The 11,366-nt window shown below is 52.6% G+C and overlaps 1 protein-coding gene across 1 annotated transcript in view; it reads right to left on the bottom strand.

Annotated features, from left to right (window-relative positions):
• Nucleotides 1-640: 640 nt before the first annotated feature.
• CRTAC1 (cartilage acidic protein 1) overlaps nucleotides 641-11,366 on the bottom strand; it is a 141,552-nt gene continuing 130,826 nt past the window's right edge. The window contains exons 12-15 of the mRNA XM_058298644.1: nucleotides 5,649-5,791; nucleotides 4,234-4,276; nucleotides 1,224-1,367; nucleotides 641-804 (exon numbers count right to left, since the gene is read on the bottom strand). Coding sequence (XP_058154627.1) covers nucleotides 686-804; nucleotides 1,224-1,367; nucleotides 4,234-4,276; nucleotides 5,649-5,791 — 449 coding nt within the window. The 3' untranslated portion in view covers nucleotides 641-685. The remainder of the gene's footprint in view (nucleotides 805-1,223; nucleotides 1,368-4,233; nucleotides 4,277-5,648; nucleotides 5,792-11,366) is intronic.

Below are 11,366 nucleotides of genomic sequence, written 5' to 3'. Positions count from 1 at the left end.
AGGACCAATACTAACAGAACATTCTAACCAGCATCTACTTGCCCCAGAAGTGTTTTTGTTTTGTTTTGTTTTTCTACTAGACACTAATACCCAACAGAGAGTTTATCCACATAGTTTCTCCAGGAAAGAGGCTGAAAGGCTTAGCATGTTCAAACTTTAACATTTTTATCAAGAGTCCCAAAGGGCTGCCCTTTTCCCTTCCCGTCATCACCACCAACTCCAACAAGTCTTTTTCCACCACAGGAAGTCAGGGCACGCAAAGCAGAAACAGCTCAGGCCAAAACAGCAGGCACATGATACACTGTTAAATCAACTGAGCAGCAACCACCTGGGAGCCATCTTTGTCAAGGGTGAAATAAGAATCTTACCAGGATACAGAAAAGAAAAGGACTGTATTGATTCTTTGGAAGGGGTAAGGGAGGCTGGATAGGGTATAGGGGAGACTTTCCTTTTCTGTTTTCTCAGAAAACATGCACAGAAAAGCTTCACAAACAACTAAGTCCACGCACCTATCATATCTCCCAAACTCCCCTTTCCGAAGATGGCCACCTGCTGTCCATCTGGAGGCAGCACGTAGCCCAGTCTACTGGGCGTCAAGAGAGAGACGGGCAGCGGGAGAGAGACTTAGTGTCCACAAAGGTTATTAGTTTAGTTTAGTTTTTTTTTTTTCCTTTATTGATGGGATTTAAAGTGCATATAACTGAAGGCAAAGTCCAAGGCCTAGAGAAAGATATGAGGCCTGAGAGAGAGGTTCAGGGATTCTAAAGGCAGCAGAGGGATACCCACCTAAAAAGGCAACTTGAGCTGTGAAAAGGATGGGGAGGGAGATAGAAAATGGGAGAAAGAGAAAGGGGAGTGGGGTGGGGGTGCAGGAAGGAGTTTGGGAGGAAGAAGACAAATACCAGTTCAGAAATTCAAATAAAGATCAGGAGCAGGAGCTAGTTTCTAACCCAGGTAGGAAAATATGGATGGACCTTCAGGTAGGGGCATTTGTCTCAGGAAGTGTGAGAAGGGGAGAAAGGAGAGGAGAGCCTCAGGCCAGGACACAGCACAGGGCCCTTTAGGGCCTTGGTCGTCCCTGGAGACCCAACATGGGTCTAAGGAGACTCCATCCAGCCTAGAGAAGGCAGGGGCTGGGGACCTGATCTGGGGCCTCCCCAGAGCTCCCCAATGAATGGAAGCAACTCCCTTTGCTCCTGGACTGCTGCCCGAGCCCCACTCACCCACACAGGCTGTGCCATCCTCGTTGGGCTCGTAGCCCCGACTGCACCTCTTGTTGGTCCGGCACCTGTAGCTTCCGTAGGTGTTGACACACACGGGTTTATCCCGAGGACACACGAATGGGAACTGGATGCATTCGTTGGTGTCTGAAAGGTGAGGGAGTCACTCACTGGTGGTTCTGCCAGGCTGGGAGGTCTGTGACCTTGGGGATGTCCCTTCTCCTCTCGAGACCTCAGTTTCCTCACTTCAGGCCCTTTGGCTGCACCTCCTGTACTGAGCTCCATAGGTTGGGGCACTCAGGACCTGGGTCTTCTCCTCTATCTACCAGCTTTCTGTGGATGACTCTCCAAACATGAATGGCTCCAAACTTCATATCTCTAGCCCCATCTTCTCCCCTGGGCTCAGACTCATGAACCCAGTGACCTACTTGACAGTTTCACTTGGATGTCTATATAAACCTCAAACTTAAAATGTCCCAATTGGAACTTCAGATTTCTCCCCAGACTTCAAACCTCTGCTGCCTTGCCCCTGTCTTCCTTAACTCAATGAACAGCACCATGATCCACTTAGCTGCTCAGCCAGAAATCTGAGTGATCCCTGACTCCTCTTTCCTTGAACTGTAGGCAATTTAACGAGAGATCCCATCAATTCCACCCCCACAGTATACCTCTCATCTGTCCATCCTGTTTTCAGTCCTCTGCCACCCCCCTAGTCTAAGCCACCATGGGCTCTTGCCTGGATTTCTACCTCCCACCTGGCCTCCTGGCTTCCATTCTTCCCTCCACTTCATTCTGCACTTCAGCAGCCAGAGGGATGAAAAAATGTGAATCACATCACATCACTCTCCTGCTTAACATCTTCTAAGGGTCCTGAGAATGAAATCCAGACTCCTTACTGCAGCTTCAAGATGGCTCCTTGATTTGGTCCCTGCTCCTTCTACATCACCCCCAGGCACACTGGCCCCTTGCCTGTTCCTTGAACACGCCCAGCCTTTCTCCTGCACCGTGGTCTTTGCTCCTATCCTTTCCTTGACTCTCTGTGGAGCAGGATCCTTCTCATCCTTCAGGTCTAGAGCAGTCTCCAGAGAGCACCTTGCCTAAGATGTTCTTAAAGCATCTTGTACAGCTACCTGGTGTAGACAAGAAGGAACTAAAGTGAACACCCCTAGAGGGCAGGTGCTTGGCCTGGGTAGCAGTTTGATATGGTTATGAGTTCCAAAAATAGATATTGGATCATGTTTGTAATCTGATCTGTACCTGGGCATGATTGAGTTATGATTAGGGCTTTGATTGGGCCACATCAGTAGGGCATTGAGTCCCCACCCCTTGGTGGGTGGGGACTCACAGATAAAAGGCATGGCAAACGACAGTGTTTGGGGGTTTTTGATGTTGGGGTTTTTGATGTTGGAGTTTTGATGTTGGAGTTTGATGCTGAAGCCTTAAGCTGGAGCCCCAGGAAGAGAGGAACACAGCCTGGAAAGAAGCAAGCCCTGGCAAGAGAGGAACCCAGGAAGCCTGAACCCTTGCAGATGTCGGCAGTCATCTTGTTCCAATATGTGGAAATAGACTTTGGTGAGGGAAGTAACTTATGCTTTATGGCCTGGTATCTGTAAGCTCCTACCCCAAATAAATACCCTTTATAAAAACCAACCAATTTCTGGTATTCTGCATCAGCACCCCTTTGGCTGACTAATACAGCCTGCAGCACCATGCTTGGTGTGTTAGAGGCACACAACAAGTGTTTGTGGGATGGCAAGGAAGAAGGGGGGGTTGGACCTCTGGGCTCAGAGGGTCTTTCCAGTGCTTAGAGCAGCCCCTGGAGTTTCTAGGTCTCTGCGCTGCCTGTTTGGAGTGGCTAGTGTGGGGAAGTGGAGAGTGCAGGGGGCGGATTCCCTCCCTAAGCCACTGCTGGCACCAACACGCCTCTCCTTCCTTGCCTCTGGCCCTTTGCCCATGCTGTGTCCTCCACCAGAACATGTTCTCTCCTCGTTGCTTGTCAAGCTCCTCCTTGTCCCTCAGGTCTCAGCTAAGGCCTTGTTTTCTCTGGGGTGCCTTTTCTGACCTGCCCTAGTTTGGCTTAGGACCCCGCCTTTGGGCTCCCACAGGCCCCATCCCTCCCCTCCACCCCGGGCCTGGTCACACTGTGTGGTCATTGTCTCTTCACTCGTGCGCCTCTCCCATGGGCTCTTTGCTGGCCGAGGTCTGTCTTGTTCACTCCTGGATTGCCAGCAGTGAACCCAGGGCCTGGCATAGCTTAGTGGGTAATGAGTGTCCGCAGGCGTGGACTTGGGAAGAGCGCTGCTCAAGGGTCTAGAAGCAGGAAGACCTCCTTGGCCTGCCCCTTCACTGTCAGTCAATGGGATGGAAACAGTGAGTGGAAGGTCTCCTGGTGACTGAGCCTCTACAAGCTGCTCCTTTCCCCTCCCAGGCCTTTGAAGGACTTACAGGCGGTCACTGGACCTTATACAGCTGCCCTCCTGGTGGTGCTGCAGCTAGGCCCCCAAGGCCCGCTCTGTTCCCCGCATACGCCTGCAATCCCCTCTCTGTACTGTGACTACACCCCACACCCTGTTTCGCCCAAATGCCCCTGGAAATGGCCAACCTTGTCTGCCAATCTCCTGTGCCTGCTGCTCCAGTGGCCTGCCCAGCTGAAGCCACCAGCACTCCGTGGAAGACACGCGCTCACCCACCAGCACAGCCCCCCGTCACCAGGCCCCCTGAGCGCACCGTCCAGGTGCTGCTGCGTCTCCTCCCCACTCTGTATTCACGGCGAGGAAGCACGGCTAATTCCCCGAGCTGCGGTGATTCAGCCTGCTGGTCTCTAACATCACACCCACCTTGGTGAGTCACGGGTTGTCTTGGCACCTGGAGCCCCAGGGACACACAACATGCTCCCCTCCCTGCCTTCCCGCCACCTTGCCTGCAGCCTGGGCCTTGGGGGGCTCAGGCTGACATTCCTCAGGGAGGTTGCTGGCCTTGGGCCCCATCTCCCCAGTGCCTGCAGGCAACTCACCCGTGCAATGGCCGTTGTCCTGCTGGGAGAATCCTTGGCCACACTGCAGGGTGGGCAGAATCAGAGATACTTGTGAGTGGAGAAGGTTCCACCTTGGGTTCCCTCCTAGTCACAGCCATAGCGCAGCTGTCACCCTGACCCCAGAATGAGAGGTGTTCTTCGCTTGTCACCATGACCCTGGAAGGAGAGGTGCTCTGCGCTCTGGGCCCAGGGGAGCTCTCCCTTTCACAGCCCCTTCCACTGAGACCAGGAGCCTGGAGGGAAGGCCGAGAGCAGGTCCAGTTCAGAATCCCCCTCATTCCCCGGTACGTGGGACCCAGGTGACAGAGCCGGAGTGACGAACGGGGCCTGTCCCTCCTATAGCGTTGCCCTGTGACTGAAGCTGGGTCAGGGCAAGATGTAATGAGAGTGGGGAGATGCCTTTTGAGTTGTCTCCTCACTGCCCATACACCTTTCTCAGAGAACCTTCCCAGTACCAGGGTGGGCTCCTTGCAAGCCACACTTGTGACCCACCTTTCTAGCCAAGGCTGATTGGACAAGGGTGGACATCCCAGCAGGGGCAGAGAATCCAAGGCCTTTGGCCAGAGTTTGAACTGACTGATGCCAAGGGGAAGAGCTGGGCTCCTGGCTGCCCTGGGCTGTGCGGGCTCTATAAGTCTATGTGGGGTACCGAGACAGCAGCCTGGAAGTGGGGCAGGGGGACGAGAAGAATAACCCTTCACACGAGACAGAAAATATCAACCATTCATACTGGTGAATGAGGGGGATGGACGGGGATTATTGGGGCGGGGTAACCCTAGGTCCCAAACCACTGCATTAATGACAAAGCATTAGAGCAGAGGTCCCTGGGTTCCTGGGGCCGAAGCTGTTGAGCTGCCCCAATGGCTACTCATCCCGAGCCTTCCCTTGGGTTTTGTGAGCTAGTCATCAGTCTTCTCTTTAGTCCCTTCTTTGTGTGAGTTTGAATGGGTTCCCGTTATTTGCAACAAAGGGATCCCCGTCAGAGTTAGAAGGACACTCCAGGTATTGGTCCCAAGCTGCTGATCCCAGAGGCCCTGACATGGGCCTGAGCCCCATCCTTAGTGGCTCCAGGAGGCCTGAGTGGAGACTTGGAAGGAACCAGGAGGGCAGTGGAGACTTGGCGTCAATTTTGAACTCTGGCTGTGTGACCTTGGTGGGCCTCAGTATCCCCCTTTATAAAAGCATGGAAATACTTGCCCTGCCAATACCTGGGATTTCTGAGAGGTGCGGAAAAGATGTGGGTGTCATAGTGTTTTGCCAACTCTATTGAGAGATCATTATGAAGTTTGCCCTCTGCTAAGGTTTCCATCATTCTAGAAGCTAAGTCTGCCGAGTCCTGGGCCTGTGGGTGGTGACTGCTTTTCTGGATATGAGGCCCAGATGCCTTTGCCCACCTCCAGTGGGGCTGGGTCCTGAAGTCTGTCCTCCCGGGGGTAGAGAATCTCCAGCACTGAGTTCATCTCCCCACTGGCCACGCTCCGGCTCGCCATCTTGCCATCGGGCCACGTCACCTCCACGCTGCTGGCCTCATCCTTCCCTGTGGGAGGGAAGGAGAAAGGGTGAGCAGCAGAGGAGAGCAGGTGGCTCTCAGAGTATCATCATTATTCACTTAATAACTTAGCTCTGTTCTAAGTGCTAGGGATATGATGAACAAGGTAGACAAATTCCCTGCCTTTCGAGCAGTGCTGTCCAATAGAACTTTCTGCAGTAATAAAAGTGTTCTGTATCTGACCAGTCCCACATGGTAGCCACTAGACACTGTGGCTGTTGACCACTTGAAATGTGCTAGGACCACGAGGAACTGAACTTTAAATTTCATAAAATTTTAATTAATTTACATTTAGATAGTCACAGGTGGCTAGTGGCTACCATAGTGGACGGCGCAGCTTTAGAACTTACATTGTAATGGACAGGCCAATCAGTATGAGATGGTATTTTGGAGAGCCAGGAAGATCTGGTAGGCCTGGTGGCCAGCAGGTTGATTTTGGATTCCTGGGTTCAAATCTTGAGGCTGTCATTTACCTGGTATGTTGGAAAGAACACGGTGGGGGCAGGGAGTGGGACAGGAGATTGGGGACACATTCTCGCTCTGTGGCTGCCTTGCTGTGTAATCCTAGGCATGCCACTTAGGTTTATATTTATTGAGCCTCTGCGGGCCAGGCTCTCTTTTGTCACTGGAAATTCCCTGTTTTCATGGGGTTTCCACGCTAGTGGAATGGGGGTAGGGAAGCAGGCAAATGAACAAATAAGTAGTGTCAGATATTGTCAAGGCCTATGAAGAAAACAAAAATAAGGCAATGGGGTGAAGGTCTTTTCTAGTGAGGGTGGTGGGCACAGCCTCTCTCAGGAGCAGGTATTGGAGCTGAGCTCTAAATAAAAACTTGAAAAAGATGGGATGATCATGAATTGGAAGGTAGCAGGTATAAGAGCAAGACCCTTCTACAAAGCTCAGGTGTTTACAGTGGATACTGGGGCAGCTCAGAGAATGTTCTCAGCGAATCCATTTGCCCATAGAGCAACATGTTACGCCACTGACAGAAAGCAGGTTGTAAAGGCTCGCCAGGCCTTGCCAAAGCCGGCCCCAGCTCCCACATAGGGAAACAGGCCCATTACTGTGGCAAGGCTGGGCTAATGGTGATGGATTGGGGTGGATAGGGGGAGGGTGCTGGCCTCGCTTGCTGGTGAGGCCATTCTCCCAGTCAGTCATCTGGGAAGGAGGCCAGTGCTCAGCTTGGAACCTCCGTCTCGGGGCAGGTGGGAGGAGGCACCCACCTGGGGTGGCCTGACCGGGGCCCAGTGCTCGGGGGGACACAGGTCCTGCAGAAGGGCCACAAATCCCCATATGCCCCCAAGCATCATTTGTGGGCTGAATAAATTAACTCTCACCTGCATGTCTGTATTAATTTCCCCTAATGTATATAGATGCTGTTAGGACACAAATTCAACTCTAATGTGCTGTTGAATTTATATTAGCTTTTGGTCATTATTATCACCCAATGGATGTAACAATGATCGATACTGCTTTGGGAGGTGGGCAGTCCATGAAATGTTCTGAAGTCTAAAAAGGGATTCCCATAGTTTGGAAAAGGCTTGGAAACCTCAGGCAGACCTGGAGGAGATGCCATGTAGACTTCTCCGTGATCATGTCTGCTTTGGGGCTTTGCTCCCTTGGCTTCCAGAGAAGTCTGATCAGAACGTCCCAGCCTTGCTGTTGCTCTGCTGTGAGTCAGTGAGGGCAGGGACCAGCTGCTACGCTGTGCAAGGGTCGGACGGGCAGCCCTGGTGCTGTGGGTCACGCGGGCTCCCGGACAGACTCAGGACAGCTTCTTCCTCGCAGGACCAGCCTTCCTGGCCTGGGTTTTGCTTTATTAAGCCAAGAAACAGTGCTCATAAGTCCTTGTTGCCCTACCCTCTCAAGCGACAATAATTCCTTTTGGGGAAAGAGGGTAGAAATAAGATGTCAACATTGCAATTTTTTTTTCTTTTTGAGTAGTACGGTGAGGTTCAAGAGATTTGACATTCTAAAAGTGTACAGTGCCCAAATTAAATCGTGCATGCAAATGTAAACAATTTCCACTAAAAAAAGAGACAAAGGAAAACAAATGTTTCTCACCTAAGCCAACAGAACAGTTTCATGAATACATTTTCCAGCCTGACTAAAGTGCCACAAATAGCTCAAGAGTCACCGAATATTCATAGACGATCACAATTTACATCGTGCACTTGAGGCATGTAGATTGAAATTCCAAAACCGCTTCCTCCCTTCCTCCAAATGCAGGCAGGGGCCAGGGTTTCTAGGTGACTAAGCCACCGACTGCACACCTTGCTGATCCAGGCACCTTCCCTGGGCCTCAGTTTGCTCATCTGTGACAGCAGGATGCCGGCCCAGCGGTCGAACAGTCCGCGCAGGGCATCCCCTCTGCACTGTGCCGTGAGCCCCGCACCCACTGATGAGGCGCCGTCGGCATCCCTGCCACCCTCATCTCTTCGATGACATGGGAGGAGTCTTTTAGCTCCCAAAGGGCTTTCACTTGTTGAGATTAATAAGAGTGAACCCTCATATGTGCCCCAAACCGTAGCAAGTGCCTTCAGGTGCTAGTGCATTTAACCCTCACATTTCTGCGAGGAAGGCACCATTATCACTTCCACGGTAGAGACGTGAAAGCTGAGAGCGGGGAGGTGAACTGCCCAGTTACCCAGCCAGGGCCATCTGCCCCCAAAGTCCGCACCTGCGAGGCCTCTGTGCTGCCTGCTGGGGTCTGCGGCTCAGCAGCGAAAGACAGTCCCGACCCCTTCCCCGCGGAGCTGCGTCCCACGGGGGCGGTGAGCACAAGTGCACAAGTGCTTAGATTGTAATAAACCGGAAAACAGCAGCAATATCATTGGTACGATGCGGTGAGGGAGGAAGGGTTTTTTAAAAAGACATTGCATTTGAGTGTCGCAGGAGGAATAAGAGTTTGCGGGGCCGAGAAGGGAAAGAAGGAGCACTCCTGACAGAGGGTGCTGGCAGAGGTGTGCGAGGTGTACGGTGTGTGCAAAGGTCCAGGAGCAGTCCAAGCGGTAGAAGCAGGGTAGAAGAACGGCGGGGCAGAGGAGCCTGGCGAGGCACCTCGGAGCCTTCGCATGTGAGGTCGACTCTAATTCTTGCAACAACCCTATGAGGTGGACGTTTTACCCCCATTTTCCAGGTGTAGACACTGAGGCTGGAGAGGTGAAGTGCTCCCCCTGCCCCCAGGCTGCCCGTGGGACATCTTAGATCTCCACTCACCCACACAACCCAGGCCCCCCACCTTCCACCGTGTGTGGGGAGGGCGGGGAGAGGAGCCCCGTTCCCTTCCCCGATATTAACCCGAGGAGGCTGAGGTCAAGAGCAGCAAGGCACCTCAGGAAGCTTCTTAAAGGACAAGGGCCAAGGAGGCACAGAGAATTGTGCTTTTCGGAAGAATTACAAGCAAAACAGATGGTGGGAATACAGTTGGCGGAATATTTTTGCACTTTAATAAAGCAATTTTTACATGGGCCACTGAATTTTCCCTCCCTAAATGAGCACCAGCCGGCTTGGAGGCAGCTGTGAGTCACTTGCAATTAGTGGAAAGGAAGGCGGTGGGGGGGGGGGGGCGGGAGGGCACCAGCACAGGCAAGGCCTGGGGCGGGCTGGCTGAGGCGGGGCCCCTGGTGGGGGCCGGCAGGGGCTCTTCGATTCCTGGGGCCTCTTTTCATTTGTGGGTTCGGTAGTAAGCCCCTCAGCTTGGTGTGCCAGGAAATGGGATCTGCAGGGTTGGGGGTGAGGGGTCTGGGAGGTGGGCTCATTGCCACCCGGGTGCCAGGAGCCCCTCAACAAGGGCTACAAGGAGAAACACTAGTTTCTGATCCTGGTGGACAGCCCGCACCAGGTTGGGCAGGGTGCGTGCAGAGTCTGCTGGGCCTCCCCCACCCATCAAGGGTGGGTTGGGGTGGGGGCTGACTCTCCCAGAGGGGCGGTCTACAGGAAGGAGGAGCCCTGCACAGCAGCGAGGGGCCTCTGGGAAACCCCAGGGAGTTTTTCTCGTCTTCTGCCTGCAGCCAGATGCTGTGCCCCCGGAAGGTCAGGATGGCTGGAGGTGGGGCATGCCCGGAGGGTCTAGAAGGCTGAAGTCTCTGTGGCTGCAAGAGGCTGGCGGAGACTGAGGCCTGTAGGCTTAGAGAGGCTCTCTCCAGCCAGGTGCACGGATGAGCTGGCCGCGCTGCCCGTGGGGACAGGCAGGGCTGCGGAGGTTGTCTGCTGGGAGGCACGCGCGTGTGCACACTCACGTACGTGCCATGTGCACACACAGGTGCCCCACAGCTCTCTGCAAAGTCAGGAGGAGGCTGAGAGCAACTCCAAGAGGGAGGGAGCCACAGCGAAGGAGGGTGGCTCAAGGCAAGGAGCGTTGTGCCTGCTGGAAGGAGGACTTCCTGCAGCCCCTGCCCCCTCAGAGACCTCCGCCCTCCCAGGGCAGCGCCCCCACCTCGACTGCTCAGGAAGCCTGAACCTCAGGGCATGCCTTTCTAGGATTTGTGATCCCGACACCCCCCTCCCCACCCCAACACCACACACCAGGCTGCTTTAGAATTAGAAACACTCTAACTGTCCATCAATAGGGAACTTGTGAAAGAAATCATAGAATGCTGCCACACAGTGAAATACTGTGCACCACAAAAAGAGGAGGTATGATGACCAGGGAATGTTTGTTAGAGATGAAAGCAAGTTTCAGAACAATAGCAAGGTTATAATAATTTTTGTTGAAAAAATTCCCACCTAGCGTTAAGTCTATAAATGTGTTCCTATGCATATTACATGTATAAAAAGCACGAACTTGTGGACAGGCCAAGCTGGACTGTCGTATTTGAAATTGGTATCTGCCCCTTCCCCTCCACATTCCTAATCCCTCTACCCTGTTTTTTCCATTATACTTAACACCTTCTTGTATAATTTCCTGCTTATGGTGTTTATGACGAATTCTATGTTTCTCCTCCCACTGGAATGTACAATCACCAATGGCAAGAATCATTGTCTATTTTGTGTTTGGCCGTAGTAGGTGCTCAGTAAATATTTACCAAATGAAATCAAATGGTATTGGGAGAGGGAGAAGGGGGAAATGTTTACCTTGTTACTTAATATTCTGAATATAGTGGGAGACTGTGGGTGATTTTACTTGCTTTTTTATGATTTGTTATATTTTCTAATCTTAATAAAATCAAAATGCATTATTCTTACAATCAGAAAAAAATGTCTTCTCAAGACAATCACCAGCACTGCTGTGCCTCCATGCCCGTGGCTTCAGCCCTGCACCTTGGGCTTCCCCCACTGCCCACCTGTAGCTCCCCCTCTTCTGCCCCCCCTCTCCAGCCTGGCTTCTTCCCTTTCCAGGCTCCTCTCCCCTTAGACCATTCCCATTCCTTAGACATACTGAACACAGACAGTCTGGCTGTTGAAATGTTCTCTCCAGCTCCCCAACCATGACTTCTAAATCCCCACCATCCTTCGAGAACAACGCGTTCTAGTCCTACTTCTTCAGGAAAGCTGCACCAGGGAAATGGACTTGGCCTAGTGGTTAGGGCGTCCGTCTACCACATGGGAGGTCCATGGTTCA

This window comes from Dasypus novemcinctus, chromosome 6, assembly GCF_030445035.2.
Source record: "Dasypus novemcinctus isolate mDasNov1 chromosome 6, mDasNov1.1.hap2, whole genome shotgun sequence".
Lineage (NCBI taxonomy): Eukaryota > Metazoa > Chordata > Mammalia > Cingulata > Dasypodidae > Dasypus > Dasypus novemcinctus.
This window is presented reverse-complemented; position numbering and strand designations above follow the sequence as displayed.